The sequence below is a fragment of the Carya illinoinensis genome, chromosome 1, assembly GCF_018687715.1.
Source record: "Carya illinoinensis cultivar Pawnee chromosome 1, C.illinoinensisPawnee_v1, whole genome shotgun sequence".
NCBI classification, from domain to species: Eukaryota; Viridiplantae; Streptophyta; class Magnoliopsida; order Fagales; family Juglandaceae; genus Carya; species Carya illinoinensis.
In genome coordinates, this window is record NC_056752.1 from 10,131,826 (window position 1) to 10,151,023 (window position 19,198).

Consider the following 19,198-nt stretch of genomic DNA (forward strand, 5'->3'; position numbering starts at 1 on the left):
TCACAGGAAGATGTTGAACTGGTTAGGTGTGAGGAGCTACGGCTACCACTTGCTGAAGTAGGATGACCAATATTGTTATAGTGGATATATAAGTCATCAATATCCTTTCTCAGCTCTCTAATAAACTCTTCAGCCTTCTCTTCCCCAAGGATATCAATAAAGAAAAATTGTATAATTTCTAACTTATATCGGGGGTCAAGGATTGCAGCCACAAGTAATAATCTATTTATCTTCACAATATCCCCCCAATATTTATCATATTTTGATTTCATCCTCATAGCCGTAGCATATAACAATCTCTCACTGTTAGCATAACTCTATTGCAGGTGTTCATAAATCCTCGAAAGCTCGTCGAAGTACAAGTTTGCAGTACAATATTTGGATCCAGATATCTGCATAGTTGTATCATAAAACAACTTCAGAAAATCAACAAAAGACTTCACACAATCCCAATCAACTGCATCCGGTGCACTGAGCCCCCTTCTCCCCCTAGTAGACTCCATCAAAGCATACCTCAAACCCCCATCCTCGACCTCCATTCTCTAGAATGCTCTTTCATAATTATGTGTCACCTCCAACATCATATATGTCGAGTTCCATCGAATCAGAACGTCCAAACACAACATCACTGAAGATGGAATCTGAAGTTGTTTTGCTATAGCCTTAAACTTGCCAAGCCTTTAGAGGGAAGCCCTCACATATCTCACAATATTGCAGACTTTGGTAATTGAATTATCAACCTCTTTCAACCTCTCAGAAACAATGAGGTTGATGATATGAGCACAGCATCAAACATGTAGGAACTCGTGTCCACGAAGGATATCATCTTTTACCATTGTATTCCTCTTGAACCACTCAATTGTAGTGTCATTGGTACTGGCATTATCAACTATGATACAAAGGACTTTTTTAATACCCTAGTCCTAAATACAATCATCCATCATTGCACCAATGGATGCACCCTTGTGATCAACAATCTCTTTAAATCCAATTATCCGTTTATGCAGCATCCACTCATTGTCAATAAAAGTGGGCTGTGATACACATGTAGCCCACATTTTGTATGGACATCCATGTATCAGTGGTGAATGACACTCTCTGGCCAGTTCGACTAAACATCTCCTTCATTTCTGTCTTTTCCCTCACATGCCTCTTCATACAATTTCCCATAACCGTATACCGTGAAGGCATGGAAAAATGTGGCTCAAGACAGCGCACAAATTTGTTGAAGCTTTTTTTGTCAACTGTGGTAAAAGACATCTCATCAGTAATGATCATCTCTACAAGTAATTCTATCAACATCTTCTCACTATATTGAGGGATTATAAGCTTCTTAACATGTGAAGGGCCACCATTAGTTGCCATTTGAGTTTCATAACTGAGCTTGGTTTGATCAGTGCCAGTGGCCGCCAATCTCTTCGCGATCTTATATCGTTGGCAACCGGTAAGATATGCTATTAATACACCGGTGCCTTACTTCTTTGAATGGCAACCACAAAATTACCCACAGTGGTTGCATCTTGTCTGAGGGTTCACACGATCACCAGGAATTTTAGTGAAATGTTCTCACATCCACGATCGTTTTTTAGAAGTCCGTGGTGGTTGATCAGGCTCAATGGGCACATCTGCCATCTCCTCCTCTTCATTGAACATATCTTCATCTTCTCCTTCTGTATCTACTGGGAGTTGACTACTTGCACAATAAGTAGCTACTCTAAATGCTGGTCTAGATGCTGCCCTAGATGGGGCTCTAGGGGTGGAAGTACACTCCGTCGTCGGGGTGGAAGCCCGTGCCAGTGTAGGAGGACTAGCATTGTCTCCATAATCTCTACTTCCACTAGGTCTAGCATCCATACTATTTGAAATCAAAGAAGCTGAAAAATTAAATTAAAAGCAGGGAGTTAGTTGCTAAATAAAAAATTAGAAGTACTGTAAATAAAATAAAATTAGAGCAAAGCTGTAAATAGAGTCGGATTTACTATTTACTTTGTTTAACATATCAAATGGAAATCATAAACTTGCAAGATTTTTGCTAGAAAAAGAAGAGACTCAATCATACCAGCATGAATTTCCTTTCATTTATTGGTTTCTCCTAAAGGTGACACATTGAATTCATACAACACCATGCTCTTAGATTTTTTAGTCAGGTAATCAAAGAGTGTGGTTCATGGATTGAGGCGCAATTGTGATGTTTTAAGTTTTTAACATGCATGTCCATTGTCTACATTGTCTAGGCCAAAAATAGGAATGAAATGGTATTATTTATGTAATAACTCAGCTAGCTTTATCCTTGAATACAATAAAAACAGATTCATCTCACAAAAGGGCTCTTTGAGTAAGGGGGAAAAAAGGTTGCAGAAAGAGAAAAAGTGTAACTTTTTCTACCATACAAAAGGGCTATTGTATTGTTTTTGGTACAATACAAACAATATGATAACTGTACAAACAATTGATGTACTTTGATAAATGTATGCCTCTTCATATGTTCCAAGCAATATTAATTAAAAGCTACTTTTTGTAAACCTGAATGAGGACACATAGATACAGACTACATACATTTATATATATATATATAATCAGTTGGATAATATATAATAATATAATATAGTGATAATAATTTCAGCATTTATTCATGTCCGAACTTAGGGAAATTATAAAGAACCTACTTATACTTGGATGGAAAAAATTAATTAGCATCCCGGTGCAATTACATCATCGTGTCAGATAATAATACGATTCGAACGTGGCTAGATATATACCAACATTTGTTCATGGGTTTAAAGTTGAATTTAAAGCTAGATCCATACCTTGGCAATACATGATTAGGATATAGAACTTCCTTGATTTGAATAAAAAAATAAAAGAGATCCAAATGTTGTTTTAGATACTTATGAGAGATGTTAGAAAAAATGATCTAATGTACTTGACAAGAATTATAAAGTGAAAATGATCTAATGTACTTGCATACCAATACGTGAAAATATTTGAGAATTATAAGAATTTGTTTGATATTAAGTTTTGAAAAATGAGACAATAAAAGTTGAATAATTTCTTTTAATTAAGTAAAAAAGATTAAACACAAGTAGTAGACTAGTGTTGTTGTTCTCGTTCTTGATATTTCAAAAAACAAACTAAACCCTTCTTGTGCATCATAAAATAATGTCAAACCAACAACTTCTCCCAACCTTTCCCCCAATAAAATCAAATGACCAAATTAAATTGTACTTTAGGGACTAAGGCATTTTCATAAACAGTTTGCATGCAACCACATTTACATTCCTATAACAATGATTCCGTTACTGCATTTCCATCCTAATTACATACAACGAACTAAATTCATACACCAACAAATTAAATTGCAAAAAAAGGGACCATTACATTACATTATTTGAAAAAAACTACAGCCTAAAATTACCGATTGGGAAGTGGGAACTGGGAACTGGGAACTGGGAAGACCGAAGATAGCATTGAGTCAGTGGTGACCAGTCAACAGGATGTGTCTCCGCTGTGTATGGCCAAGACCAATGACGGCCGTCGTGTGAGGCTGAGGGCAGTCGTGTGACGATGTGAGGCTGTGCCGCTGGGCGCTATGAGTGTGAGGTCTTGGGGCGAGGGGGTGAGGCGGCACTGAGGGGGAGGGGTAAATGAAGACTGAAGAGAAATGAACATTCAAGAGGTAACGGGCCATAGCGAATGACGCCATTCCTATTTAAATGAAACGGCGTCGTTTAATAAAGAGTTATATTTAAAAAAAAAAAAATTAAAACAGATGCAAAACAACGTCGTTTTGCTTCTGTTTTAATTTTAAAAATGTCGAAATTCGAGGTCGGAATTTGGAGGAACTCTCCACTCCGATTCCGACTCCGACTACCGCAAATTAACTCGGAGCTACTTCGACTCCGATTTTGACTTTTGAAAATTCCGATTGTGTCAGAGTCAGAATCGGAATAAAGTTCAGACGGAATCGAAAATGTCGAAATTTTGCACAGCCCTATGCTTCCGCATCAGGAGCACTAGTACTATTGAGCTTGACTTTAGAAATTTCCATTCATGGCAATTGTCGACAAATCCTGGTAGAAAAACTTCTCGTGCTAAATAAGAAATCGGTTGCATTCAAATCTTACAGTACGCTTAGAAATTTCGTCATGCAAGGACGATCTTGACGATGGCCGCATGTAGTAATTAAATGATGTTGGATGTACAATTAATTAAGGATTTTGCACTACAAAAAATAAAAACTGACGCCGTCAATTATAATTGGAATTTAGGATATATTAATGATTAGTGCTACGTTGTTCGAACCCATCCCCCTTATAAAAAAGACATAATAATAATCTTTGGAATTGAACAGTTAATTTATCCGCTAATTATACGTATGTTATGGTGCGTTCTCCTGATCTCCGGCCAATCTTTTCAACTGAAAAATTCTGCAGAACTAGAACGTACTACTCGCCCTCGACCTTGTAGTTGAGATCTCATGGCTGTGAAAAATAGTACTCATGCATGGGACCTTATGCAATGGATTTTCTTTCATTAAAAATATGTAGAATAGTCTACACGTCATGATATTGTATTTATGTGTGATCGTGACCAGAAATTTAATCACAAATAGAGACAAGAAAATTAATTTAAGTTGTTGGTCCTACTCTTTTATCTTCGTCTACAAGGCACGGCTGGCGTTAGAATTCTTCTACGTGTGGCTAAGAATACTACAAATGAGAAGCCAGCTATCTAGGAAAGGTACGTAGACCCACACCTATTCTCCGCCAAGAAAGGACCAGGAATCTGCCGGACTATCAGTCGTTGTTTGGAATTAAATATTCGGTGTACGGAAGGCTTCCAGATTAGCTTGATGAAATTGCATTCCTCCAATCCAAAGCCAAATCACAACGTTATGCAGTTGTATTTTTTACGCGTAGACGGAATTAAAATTCTGCGGTTATAAATCTTTTGGTTTAAAACAGTTTATTCTTTTTATTATTTTATTTTAAATCTACATATAACTACACTGATCTATTTAAAAGAACATTAAAAAAATGTAAAAAATATATATATAATTAATGTGCACCATCTTTTCCTATACATATATCCAAATTTTCAGCTTTATCAGCCATATACAGGAACGGAACCAATGGTCAGCCAGCTGGTCAATGCGCCAAGCAATCCCTTTGATTCACTGAACCGAACAAAATGGAAATCAGAAACTTCCCAGAACCATTACGTAATCAATTACGTGCTCTCTTACCAAGAATTACTCCATTTTTTCAAAGATTCTTAAGGATATAATAGATATTCTCATCCTCTCAGAAAGTGATATCAGCTTATATTGTTTACTAATTGGCGAATAAGTACATGTAGATTAACAAAGATGATCAACAGCGAGAGGTTGTGGATCGCAAGTTCAGATCAAACAGTTTCTACGACACAAGAGGCCGGAGCAACTCTACTAGTAGTACTAGCCTCGGAATAGGGTTTTTTCCTTTTGCTTTCTTTAGGACAAGACTTTTCCCGTACGGACCTCTTGATCCTGTCTTGGCTTCTAGTTTCTACTACTACTTTCTAGGTTTCCGGACTGGAAGCATGGGAAGCAGCAGGCCGGAGAAGGCTTTGGATAATTCGGTGCCGGCACACGTTTTAAGTGAGAATACGATATGCGCAGCAGTGGGAAAAGAAGTGGAGGAGGGCAAATCGATTCTGTTGTGGGCTTTCCATAACTCTGGAGGAAGGAAGATTTGTATCCTTCACGTTCATCACCCTCCAAATCAGATCCCAAATCCTCGTAAGCCAACTATCCACGAATTAATGTACATGTATATATACATATATAAGTACATACAGGGCAGGCGTACGTACTTGCATAAAATGATGATATGAAACATCCCAACTCCCATATATGCATGTCTTCGTGATGAATGTATGGAGTGTTGATTATAAATTATTCTTTGTTTTGATTATGGTTACTATATATATATATATATGGATTGCACTTTGATTTTCATATATCATTCGCTCATGTTGATACCCATTGAAAAGTAACTTGGAAAATTGAGAAATTGTCGGCAGTCATGATGTGTAAACTCATATAATTTGTTAGATTTTTTTTTTTTTTTTTTTTTGGGGTGGGGATCGGACGGGGGGCCTTTCAGAGATACTTGTTTTATTTGCCATGGGGAGGTGACCTCGTTATCTGGTAATTTAAAGTATGGAAATGCCTAAATTAAATAATCGGTCTTAAATTGCAACATCAAGTGGACGTACTGAAATATATGTCTGGGTGTGTGCGCGTTTTTTCTTTTTTTTATTGCTTTTGCAGTGGGTCCTACGAGAACTCCATTAAAGTATGTGAACGAAGCATCTGTAAGAGAATACCAGGACAAAGAGAGTAAATATGCGCGAGATCCTCAATAAATATGATCATTTTTGTGGCGAAATGGGGGTACGTTCACATCCTTCTTCGATCTATCTCTATAGATTACTACATTCTTTTCACATTCCAATTGTACGTGGAATGGAACTCACATTAATTACAAAGCATGCTTTGTAATTAATGTGAGTTCCATTCCATTCCAATTGTACGTGCGCAAGATCTTCACCTTTTACGCATACCACACGTTCACGACAGTCGACCCGAAGAAGTGATGAGGAAGAAGTTTGAAGTCATGAAAACTCCCTAGTTAGGCTTAATTTGAAAGTTTTTGCCAACTAATTAATCCAAAGAAATCATTTTGAGATCTTGGATTCAGAAAAATTGGCTAAGCTTTTCAAATACAATTGGCATTGCGGCTTTTAAATCTAGGTACGGGCAGAAATACTACAAACTGAAACGGAAACTATTGAAGAGGGGATTGTAAAACTCATCGCTCAGTATGGAGTTAGGAGGCTTGTCATGGGAGCAGCTGCTAAAAAGCACTACAACAGGTACAACTTGCATAATAAATATTTCAATATCATCCGGCCGGCCGGCCTCATGTTCATTTTCTTGCTAGTAGTTTTCCTTAAAAAAATAAATACATAAACTTTTAAATTAAAAAAAATATTATGTTGGCATATTCAATCTCAAAACATTATCCAATTGACTTGTTATAAAGTTTAGTAATTTGTAAGGTACTGCTTAAAAATTAAAATAACTATTTAAAGTAATAATCAAAAGATAAATAAATCATGAACTGAAAACTGTCAATTAATTTCACATGTACGTTTTTCTGGCTTTGGATTAATAATATTATTAATTTTTAAATGGAATGGAATTTATTAGGGAATTAGTTAATTAAGTAGGTACGTACGTAGGTTATTAATTTAATGCCTTCACCTTTGAAATGGTTGATTTTGTGTTGGTTGACATTGCAGAAACATGATGGACCTCAAGTCTAGAAAAGCAAGATATGTGTGCGAACGAGCACCTGTGTACTGTTTCATACAGTTTATCTGCAAAGGCCATCTCATCCATACCAGGTTAATTTGCTTGATTAACTGCTTTGGCTCTGATCATTGCTTTTTGGGAACAATTTTACACTTGACCCTCCAATTAGCAAACACTTTAAATTAATAAGATAAGTATTGTGGTACAAAATGATTATACAAAAATAATTTCATAAACTGACGTGATTTCATATCATTTGTCAGATCCACTTTACAATATATAATAATAATTTTATCATCTAACGAACTACATCAAACTATATCAGTTTGTATTATTACTTTTACATAATCTCTTTATAGTTAGAGTACTATTTCCCTTTCATAATATTACGGGCAGTGTAATCTCATACTTTCAAAAGATTTTAATATCTAAATTTTAAAAAGATTTAGGCTTATTTTCATAACATTTCTTAACTCATCTTATCTAATCATTTTAATTAATTTCTCAAATTCTCATGCAAAATAAAAAGAAAAAAAAATTAACTTTTTCAAATCTCAAAACCAAATATAATATTAAAAAATATGAAAAAGCAGTGGTTCTACCCAACACTACACCTAGAGGGGGGGTGAATAGGTGTAATCTAATTTTTCTGGCCTTTTGAAAATTAATCAAACAAGCAGATAATAAATGAAACAAATAACACAAATAATCAACACATGATTTTGTTCACGGAGTGGAAACTCATTTGAAGAACCTCTTCAAAATCTAAAACCACTCCGACACCACCTCAAATCCACTATAGAAACTTTAGTTTGTTACAACCAATTTAGAATACTCACAAAACCTTTGTAGTAGCTAAACTTGGCTTGCAACACCACGAGTGACCCACTCGATCTCTACACGCATGTAGTGTCGGAACTCCGACCTTCCTATAGCTTCCCACGAGAACCTCTCGATCTCTGCATCAACGGCAGCTCCGGACTCTTCCGGCCAACAAAAATGTCCACTTCAATGGACTCAAGTAAAAGCTGATTTTTGTGTATCTTGTGGTGGAGAAATGTTTTTCCAAGAAAGAATCAATCAAATGGGGGAGAGATTGCTCTTAGATGTTCTTGGAGGCCCTTAGGGTTTTTGCTCTGATTCTCCACCCATAGAACAGAAGCTAACATGTTCTATTTATAGTTCTCATCAAATGAGGCGTTCAAAACCCTACATTGTAAGTGATCTGGAACATTGGCTCGAGCGAAGTGTCGAGCGAAGGTCGAGCGCCGAAATCTGCCTGAGTTCGCTCGAGCGCCATGTCGAGCGAGTATCAAGCGGTCGACTCTGCCTGAGTTCGCTCGAGCTCAGTGTCGAGCGAGGGTCGAGCGACACACTCTGCCTGGGTTCGCTTGAGCTCAGTGTCGAGCGAGGGTCGAGCGGTTGAATCTGCCTGAGTTCGCTCGAGCTGTATGTCGAGCGATGGTCGAGCGGTTGAATCTGCCTGAGTTCGCTCGAGCCGTATGTCGAGCGATGGTCGAGCTGTTGAATCTGCCTGAGTTCGCTCGAGCGCTCTGTCGAGCGAGGGTCGAGCGAAGTCGCTTCTTTTGACCAATAATGAGCACACTTCAAGCCCACTTCAATCCTTCCGCAACAACACTTGTTACAACACCATTTTACACAGGTTTTCACAAGAATATGCCAACACGCTCATTTTTCCCTCAACAATCTCCCCCTTTGGCATTTCTGTGACAAAACCTCTAACCTATACATATGATCTAATCCTAGCACACCCAATTAGATCCATATTCTTGAACATGTTGAAAAATTTCTGCACACGCTTAGCAAACGGTTAAACATACCCATTCACATATGCACAAAAACATATTTGCAATTCTCAAATCATAATTCATGTCAAGTACAGGTTTTAGAAGAGAAATATTTCATTAAACAACAAATCATAGATTGAGTTCAAGAAATATTAGTCAAACAATCAGCAGCTAACAAGAAATATAAATCAACAGAAATAACCAAAAGCTGCTGTTCCCCCAAAACAAAAAAATGTGTTAGTTCAAGTAACACTCCCCCTGAGTTAATACTGTACTACTCCCCCTCAACAATATCTCCCCCTCAACAAATCAATCTCCCCCTTTTTGTCACTAGAAGCCAAGGGTCTCAATCATCACCATCGACATCCTCATCATCCTCATTGAGCTGCCTCTCGATGTCATTGAAGCGTTGAGTCACAAGTTGTTGCAGGTTGTCAACTTTCACCTCAAGACTGTCGAACCGGGCGTCAAGGCGAGCTAGATACTCAAGTACCTGCTGAAGACTGGGCTCCGACGAACCGGGGGCTGAGGAAGATGGCTGAGAGCTGGATGGGGCCGAGGTAGACGGCTGAGAACTAGATGGTCGAGAGCTCGAAGGCTGAGAGGAGGGAGCGGGAGGGTGCTCAACACGGATAGGCTGTGGAGTTGTGTGAGCACGACTCAGCTGAACCGTCCTACGACCAATAGGAGCCTTAAGAGCAATTCTAGGCTCCTGAGGATGGAAAGCAACAGATTGGGAGAGAGCTATTCGGGTGATCAAACACGGTAAGGGCAAACCAGTCCGTGTTTTGGAGGACCGATACGCCTCAACAATAACCCGACACAAAAGACTTCCTAGATCAATGGAGACACCATTGATCAAGGCATACAGCAGACGGGCACGGTCAAGACCCACATCACTATTATGACCAGTAGGATCTAAGTTCGTAAGAACAATCCTACTAAGAATGAGGTGATCGGGGGTAAAACGAGCAGTTGAAATAGGGGTTGTCCCTTCCCAACTACTAGGTCGGCCACAAAGACAAGTAGCAATGACTTGTGGACTTGGAGGAGATGTCCGTGAGTAGGGAAACTCAGGATAGAGCTCACGAGGGGCATTTAGCAGAGTCGCTATCATGCCCGGAGTGACTCGGAAAACAACATTCCTGAGACTGACTTCAAATGAGTCACCAACAGATATGTCATGAATATTGGAGTAAAACTCCCTAACCAACTCCACAGAAGGAGTGGGATGACCAGTGGTCAATGCCTGCCACTGACGAGACTCAAAAATACGGGGAATTATAGTCTCAGTAAGCTCACCTAATGTCACTTCACGCTCGACTATGGGAGTACGATGCGAGAAGTTCTGAGAGTATAACTCTTGGGCTCGAGCACTATGGAATTGGGCTTGAACGGGTGCAGGAGGGTTTTGGCGAGGACGAACATGTCGAGACATGGTGTCGGCTGTAGACAGAGTCAAAGACGTTAGACAAGGCTAAGGCAATGCAAAGACGTGATGGATGCATGCATGCTGACGCAACAATGCCAACTAACAATGCAAGACTCGGTGCATGCCCGATGTCACTCCCCATTTTTCAAAACAATAACAAATGCCTAGGTCAAAATGTCCCATATGCATACTAATGCCTACTCATGTGAAAGACCAACATGCATGCTAATGCCAACCACATTCATGACATATATGCAATGACAACTCAAGCCATTTACAAGCTAATGCCAACCCATGTACATGACTCATGTTAAACGATGCCAAACCTCATGCATGACCCATGTGCAAACCAATCCCAATTCTAAACCAAAACACCTTCAAAACATAATGCAATCCTAGTTAAACGATGTCTCAAACCTAGGATAGACATGAAATAGATATGGGAGCAATGCTATGCCAATGCATGATGAAAAACCAAAAACACACTTCATTGAGGCATTTTATCGAACACTTGGAGTGCATCCAAGTGAGAAACTCGGGTATAGACCCATGGGAGTTTCAAAAACCTCCTAAATACAACCAATCCCAACAATGGCTATACAATAGCCTCAATAAAACAAGATAAAAGAAAAACAATCGAAGAAAGACTCTCAAACACCCAATCCGAAACCCAAATGCATAACAACACACGGAAAAACCCTAAAATAAAAACATCAAATCACGAAAATACAAGAGAGAAAAGGATTTACCTTGGTTTGAAGATGATTTCGGAAGAAAAACACTTGTTTAAACGAAGAAATTTGAGAAAAGGAGGAAGAAAATCGCACGGGAGGGAGAAAGAGGCCACTGTGCTCGAGCGGCTCGAGCGGCGCTGGGTTTTTATACCAGGCGTTCGCTCGAGCGAACTTAAAACCCTCGAGCGGCTGTCGAGCGGTTGTCGCTCGAGCGGGGGTCGAGCGAGTGTCGAGCGAGACCTCCAGAAAAACACATTTTGCCCAGTTTTGAGGCACACAACACTCACATGACTTGGACAAATACTGGGAATGTCAATTTTCACACCAAGAGTACATATCAAATGTAGAGAAGCATCATATTCCCATACAACACGCAGTTTAAAACAAAGTATCACAAGTAATATAGACGTGCGTGTTTAAAACGGTCCTTGCTCAATCAAGAAATTTCAACCGTAAGGCGTGAGTGGGGTTGGGCTGAACATGAAACCATAGGTGCTTGGGAAGCTCATTCAAGACACAGAAAGTCAAACCTAATGCTGCTAGGACCTGAATCTTTCTGTTTAAATACTTGTCTCAGTATGTTCAAGAAAACAGAAAACTTATTCTGTTTTTCACCCTCCCTTTTTTTTTTTTTTTTATTTCAACTTCACTTTTTCTTTTCCTTTTGAGATACATATTTTTGCACAAATGAACCATGATGAGGTCATCTAGCCCGTGGTCAATTCTGTATGAAGATAGAGCTTCCTACCACTTTTGATTGCCTCCCCAATAAACTCACAAGTGGTGAAATGTCAATTGACCGAGTTTGGAGTGAAGTGTGTGATGCCAGTCACAGATTACACGAGATACTCATGTTCCAAATCTTTGTAAAATATAGAAATATGATACAAATCTCAAAAGACACATGCACTTAGATTTTAGAATTAACAACCCCACTATCATATAGCCCAATCATGAAGTGCATGTAGGGGCAGCAAACAACGACAAAGAAACTAGACAACAACAAAAAAATAAACAACAACAAAATAAAACAAAAATGCATGTAATGTATGTAATGCATGTAATGCATACCTGTCAGTCTACAGCACCAAAACCATGTGTGGCTCGCGTCTTTCCCTTTTGGATGATCCACCTTGGTATCCATTTTCTTGAGAAGGGCTTTTCAATTCTCTTGGTGTGCCTCTTAAGCTCAAAACAGTTTGGTCGGATGTGACCAATCTTACCACAATGATGACACACAGGGCTTGCTTTGTGAGCTCTTTGTCTCAAGAAGGTTGAGACATTCTTAGAGTCATTCATGTAATTCTTACCCCTTCCAGAAGGATAAGCAGTTCTACTATTAACAAATGCAGAAGCATGCACAAAGTGACTCATTAATTTAAAACAGTTTGGTCTAATATGGCCTAGCTTCCCAGAATGATGACATATGGGGCTTATGTTGCGAGCTCCTTGTCTTTTGGGAGGAGGAACAGACTTTTGCACTTGCACAGGCTTCTTACCCTTTTCAGATGGATGAGCCTTCCTTTTCTCAGTCATTTCAGGAACAAACACTGTGGTTCTCACATTTTTACCGAAGGCTTTTGAGCTTGAAGGAGCATCAGGATTCTCTTCAAAATAGCCTAAACCACTTTTATCACTAGAGGACTTTCCTAAACTTAGGATTTTGTCAAGCTGGTTTGTCCCAATGGAGAATTTCTGCAACTTAGTATTTAACAAAGTTAGCTCATTTTCATGAGTTGTTACTTTATCTTCCAAAGTCACATTCCTCTTTTGCAACTCATCTGTTAGACCAATGGCTTCTCTTAGTTTGCCCTGAAGTCCTTCATTTTCTCTTTTGCACAAATCTATTTCCTCAATATGTGCTTTATTGAGTTTCCTCAATTTTACACATTCCTTATACAACTTCTCATAGATTTCCTGCAAGTCATCTTCATCCCCGGATTCATTTTCAGAAACACTCTCAATTTCAACCACAGATTCACTGTTATGACTTTTTCCTGCAACAGAGGAAGTGAAAGCCATGTAGTTGAAATTTTTCTTCCTGGGAGAACTCTCTTGTGAGTCACTTGACTCAGACTCACTTTCAGTCAATGAAGCAGCATTAGCTTTCTCTTTGGCCTTTTTGTAATTCGCACACTCAAGTCGAATGTGACCAAAACCATGACATTCATGGCACTGAATATTGTCATTGACAGCTCTAGTTTCTCGCTTATACCTCCCTTCTCGGTTCTCTGAACTAGAACCTCCATTGATACCCTTGAACCTTCTCTTCTCTTGTCTTGGGTTTTTCTGGGCAAACATCTTCCTGAATTTTTTAGCATAAAATGCTATCTCCTTGTCACTCATGGCAAGTTCGTCAGAAGATTCACCAGACTCTTCTCTAATAGCTTTGAGGGCTATAGACTTGTTTTTCTTATCCATAGGAAGAGTATGTTCATAGGTTTGTAAGGAACCTACCAACTCTTCAATTCTCATGTTGTCCAAGTCTTTGCTTTCTTCTATAGCAGTGACTTTGGGACGAAACCTCTCAGGAAGAGATCTAAGGACTTTTCTCACAATTCTGTCCTCAGGAATTCTATCCCCTAAATTAAAACGAGAATTGACAATATCATTAAGTTTGCTATAGAAGCCATCAAAAGTTTCATCATCCTTCATCCTAAGTTCTTCAAAGTTGGTGGTCAGCATTTGAAGTTTAGAATTTTTTACAGCCTTGGTACCTTCATGGGTAACCTCAAGAATGTCCCATGCCTCTTTGCAATTTTCACACATGGAGATTCTCTTGAACTCCTCCTGGGACACGGCCATGAATATCGCATTCAGGCCTCTGCTGTTCCAACTACACTCGTTGACTTCATCCCTAGAGTAATTTTCCACACCCTTAGGGGTTTCGACTCCCTCAATGAATACAACCGGTTGTTTCCATCCCTTTGTTACAGAGGTCCACACTCGTTCATCCACAGACTTAAGGAAAGCTCTCATTCGAACCTTCCAATACGCATAGTTACTTCCATCAAAAAATGGTGGAGATGTGAGTGATTGAGACCTATCCATTTAAACCACTACAGCAGGATCACACTCAGGAACTAAATCCTAGCGGAGTGAACCCGCTCTGATACCAATTGAAAAAGCAGTGGTTCTACCCAACACTACACCTAGAGGGGGGGTGAATAGGTGTAATCTAATTTTTCTGGCCTTTTGAAAATTAATCAAACAAGCAGATAATAAATGAAACAAATAACACAAATAATCAACACATGATTTTGTTCACGGAGTGGAAACTCATTTGAAGAACCTCTTCAAAATCTAAAACCACTCCGGGTGTAAGACACCACCTCAAATCCACTATAGAAACTTTAGTTTGTTACAACCAATTTAGAACACTCACAAAACCTTTGTAGTAGCTAAACTTGGCTTGCAACACCACGAGTGACCCACTCGATCTCTACACGCATGTAGTGTCGGAACTCCGACCTTCCTATAGCTTCCCACGAGAACCTCTCGATCTCTGCATCAACGGCAGCTCCGGACTCTTCCGGCCAACAAAAATGTCCACTTCAATGGACTCAAGTAAAAGCTGATTTTTGTGTATGTTGTGGTGGAGAAATGTTTTTCCAAGAAAGAATCAATCAAATGGGGGAGAGATTGCTCTTAGATGTTCTTGGAGGCCCTTAGGGTTTTTGCTCTGATTCTCCACCCATAGAACAGAAGCTAACATGTTCTATTTATAGTTCCCATCAAATGAGGCGTTCAAAACCCTACATTGTAAGTGATCTGGAACATTGGCTCGAGCGAAGTGTCGAGCGAAGGTCGAGCGCCGAAATCTGCCTGAGTTCGCTCGAGCGCCATGTCGAGCGAGTATCGAGCGGTCGACTCTGCCTGAGTTCGCTCGAGCTCAGTGTCGAGCGAGGGTCGAGCGACACACTCTGCCTGGGTTCGCTTGAGCTCAGTGTCGAGCGAGGGTCGAGCGGTTGAATCTGCCTGAGTTCGCTCGAGCCGTATGTCGAGCGATGGTCGAGCTGTTGAATCTGCCTGAGTTCGCTCGAGCGCTCTGTCGAGCGAGGGTCGAGCGAAGTCGCTTCTTTTGACCAATAATGAGCACACTTCAAGCCCACTTCAATCCTTCCGCAACAACACTTGTTACAACACCATTTTACACAGGTTTTCACAAGAATATGCCAACACGCTCATTTTTCCCTCAACAAAATATATTATGGACATGCAGTAACAATACTTGAAATGCTTGAAATTATTAAATGTTTAATTCTAGTGCTATATTTGATACAGGAAACCACGTACAGACACAGAAAATGGAGAATCAAGCCTCATGATGTTAAGATCACAATCAGTTCCTTCTGGGAATTACAATATGAATGAGGCTCAAACTTCAAGCTCAAACTTCTTCAGATCACCATATATTGTAAATAGTGTCTTCAATGGTACTTTCCAAGGAGGCACCGGAGAGCTTTCATCCCCGAATAGCAGGTCGGAGGTGGAACGCAACAGTACTTCTAATAATGAGTCGGATGTATCTTTATTAAGGAGTCGGCGTTCAAGTTCAACTTGCTCAACATACTCTCCAAGAAGAGTGATTGACTCAACTCGCGACCAATTAATACTGAAACCACGTACTCCATTGGAGGGGTTGTTCATGAGTACTGCATTCTCACCAAGCAGCTCTTCTGTTATGGACGTTGCATCTTCTAACGTTGTGGTATGTGCAAAAACATAATAAAAAGCATTTATGTGGTTATACATAGGAGGATGATTTGTACAGATCCAAAGTAGAATATGCAACTCTTGTGCAGAGATTTTGGAAAACGAAATTAATTCTCTGGTGGGTTCTATTTTTTTATACCGTATATATGCATGAAACTTCCACACTCTAAACTTGTATCTAACATTACTCTAATGTATACGTGGTAGTTGTAAAACAAGTTTATACTATTTTAAAAAAAAAAAATTAAGTTTTCAACTTTTCAACAGGAGGATTGCCATATTAATTGACACATGGCATAGTTAAATTCCAATTGCTATCCTATTCGAAAATAATAATATAAGTTAACTTTTTAAACATTATATAAAATTAGTTAAAAATTATAAAATATTAAAAAATAAAAGAGTAAATCTGTATAACTTTATTTTAAAAAAATGAGTTTTTCTACAAACCATGTTAATATATATTCATCTGAATTGATCCTAGCAGGAAAATAGTTTAGATAATCCACATTATGAAAAACTTCAACAACTGATGGCAGACGCGGAAAAATTGGCACTCTTGCAGCAAAAAGTAGCAAGAGAGCTTGGTGAGGCTATTAGCAAGGTAAAGCTTTTGGTTATTTATCACATCTTGATTGTTTTCCTTTTCTGGAAATTTTCTTTTACACTTTCAAGGTTGTTCTACAGAATTTGATTAGCCTTTTCTTCTTAAAATTGAAGGGAAATGCAATTTTCATATCCTCCAACTAAGCGTATTTTACATTTTACACCACAAACCATAAAAAATGAAATGGTGTTAACAACTTCTATCGATTTTTCCATCTATCCTAAGACTAGAATTCTTCTCATATGGTAGATAACTAACATAAATTATATGGTAGATCAAAAGGGTGTGAAAGATTTTTTTTCTTGTTAGTTAGTATAAAATGTAAACCTTCTACTTGACTAGCTAGTGTCGTACTATCGTTACTATAATTCTTAAAGTTTCTGTCTATATAACTTCTATAGTTCTAAAATCAGCTGCAAACTGCCTAAAATCCATCACAGGCCCAAGAAGAGTTGATACTCAGAAGAGAAATTGAGAAAAGGAATGCAAAAGAGAGAGAAATTGAAACGATGAAATATCAGATAGACCAACTCATGGAAAAGTTCCAGACTTTCCATGAACGTGAAACATCATTAAAGAATCAAATTGTAGAATTGCAGGTGGAACGGGATAGCACAGTGAAAGAAGCTGAAGAGCTAAGAAATAAACAAGGAGAATGCTCAAGTTGGAATAATGCTCAGTTCACTGAGTTCTCACTCTCAGAGATTAAGAAAGCAACTCAAAACTTTCATGAATCCCTGAAAATTGGAGGAGGAGGATATGGAAACATATACAAAGGCAATCTACACCAAATCGAGGTTGCTATAAAGAGGCCACATTCTCAGAGCTTGCATTCTAACTACCCTAGGCAAGGACCCGCAGAGTTTCAAATGGAGGTATGTAATTCTTTTAAAAGTATTTGAACAATTTAACTTGTTTTTGTAGTTTTATGGGTACATGGATAAAATGCCAATGGTAAGGAAAGATTGGTTGGCTTTCTAGATTAGCGCATTAGAAAGTTTCCATAAGTTAAAAACAAAAAAAAAAAACCCAATATTTGCAAACCTGTATGCATGAGACTACGTAATCATTCACCTGTATCGATTGATCGATGAGTTTTAGTATTGTACCTGGAATACATGAAATTTAACTTTCTTCTACATACTTGAACATGGTGCAATTTTATTTGGATGCATTCTTTGCAAAATATCATATCATGTTGTCATACACAGTAAGAATGCACAATTGTTTGCGAATTGGAGCCTTTTAAATTGACACAATTTAGAAACAAATCAATTGAAAAAAATAAATCAATGGAAGAATATAATAAATTAGAGGAATCAAAGTTTTGCATTCTATTGATCTTATGAATTCTTTGTGTATGATTAGGTTCGTGTATTGAGTCATCTAAGGCATCCGAATCTTGTGAGACTTATTGGATCTTGCCCAGAAGAATTTGTACTCATATATGAGTATCTGCCCAATGGAAGCCTTGAAGATCGACTCAAATGTAGGGACAAGAGTCCTCCATTGTTATGGAAAACTCGTATTCGTATTGCTGCAGAGTTGTGCTCGGTCCTTGTGTATCTCCATTCCAGAGCACCTCACAGCATCGTACATGGTGATCTAAAACCATCCAATATCCTCCTTGATGCCAACCTTGTTTCAAAACTTAGTGACTTTGGGATTTGCCGTATGTTGTGCCATGATCAATGTTCAAACAACAACACAACACTATGTCATATAACTGTCCCAAAGGGCACCCCAGGTTATGTAGATCCTGAGTTCCTTGAAACAGGAAAGCTTACCATAAAGTCAGATGTTTATTCATTTGGAATCATATTACTACAATTGTTGACTAATCATTCTGCCATCTCCATAGCAAATGAAGTGAAAAATGCCTTAGGTACCATGAGTTTGCAAGCTGTCTTGGATCCATCTGCTGGGGATTGGCCAATTGTGGTTGCACAAAGTTTGGCTAAATTGGCATTGTGGTGTTGTGATAGGAACCAAGAAAACCGGCCAAAACTTGGGTCAGATGTTTTGGAAAAGCTTGAATCAATGAGGGCTTCAACTTGATGATCACAACTTGGGTCGGATAGTTGTAAAAGTGTTGTCGAGTATAAAAAGAGGCCTTATATTTCAATCACACATAGTTCATATTTGTACATTTATTTTGTGTTGTTTATTATCTCGTCTATATATATACAAGGGTTGTGTAGCTATGTTGGTTTAGAGGCATGGCTGCGCTTTGGTTGAAGGGACCGTACCACTCACCTTCTTTTCGACTATCTTATTCCTCACTTGGCTTTTAACATGTGAATTTGATGTGTGATATTACCGATCACCTTTCTTGTGTTGATGTGTTTCTTGTTGTGTTGGTGGAAAATTTCTGCTTTGGCCTACGGGATTGACTGTTTGCTGTTGTTGTTTGGTGAAAGGTCATGCAAATTGTTTCTCTTTGTGGTAGATTTGCTGATGCCTTTCACAATCACTTTAATTATCATTTGTTTTGAGGTTGGAAATTAAGCTATGGCGCTATCATTTGTTCCATCTTGCTTT

At 38.6% G+C, this 19,198-nt stretch overlaps 1 protein-coding gene across 5 annotated transcripts; it reads left to right on the top strand.

Annotated features, from left to right (window-relative positions):
• The first annotated feature begins 5,106 nt into the window (after nt 1-5,106).
• On the top strand, nt 5,107-18,896 carry LOC122310047 (U-box domain-containing protein 33-like). 5 transcript variants are annotated; one of them, XM_043123948.1, is made up of 8 exons: nt 5,107-5,779; nt 6,314-6,436; nt 6,797-6,918; nt 7,348-7,452; nt 15,619-16,045; nt 16,535-16,654; nt 17,257-17,532; nt 18,026-18,896. In XM_043123948.1, exons 2-8 carry the CDS (start codon nt 6,389-6,391, stop codon nt 18,713-18,715), a joined length of 1,788 nt encoding a protein of 595 aa, XP_042979882.1. In that variant the 5' UTR covers nt 5,107-5,779; nt 6,314-6,388; the 3' UTR covers nt 18,716-18,896. The 5 variants fall into 5 exon arrangements, with proteins under 5 accessions (XP_042979882.1, XP_042979878.1, XP_042979871.1 ...); XM_043123944.1 differs by having other exon boundaries at nt 5,108-5,779; nt 6,623-6,918; nt 17,098-17,532; XM_043123937.1 differs by having other exon boundaries at nt 5,108-5,779; nt 17,098-17,532.
• The last annotated feature ends 302 nt before the right edge of the window (nt 18,897-19,198 follow it).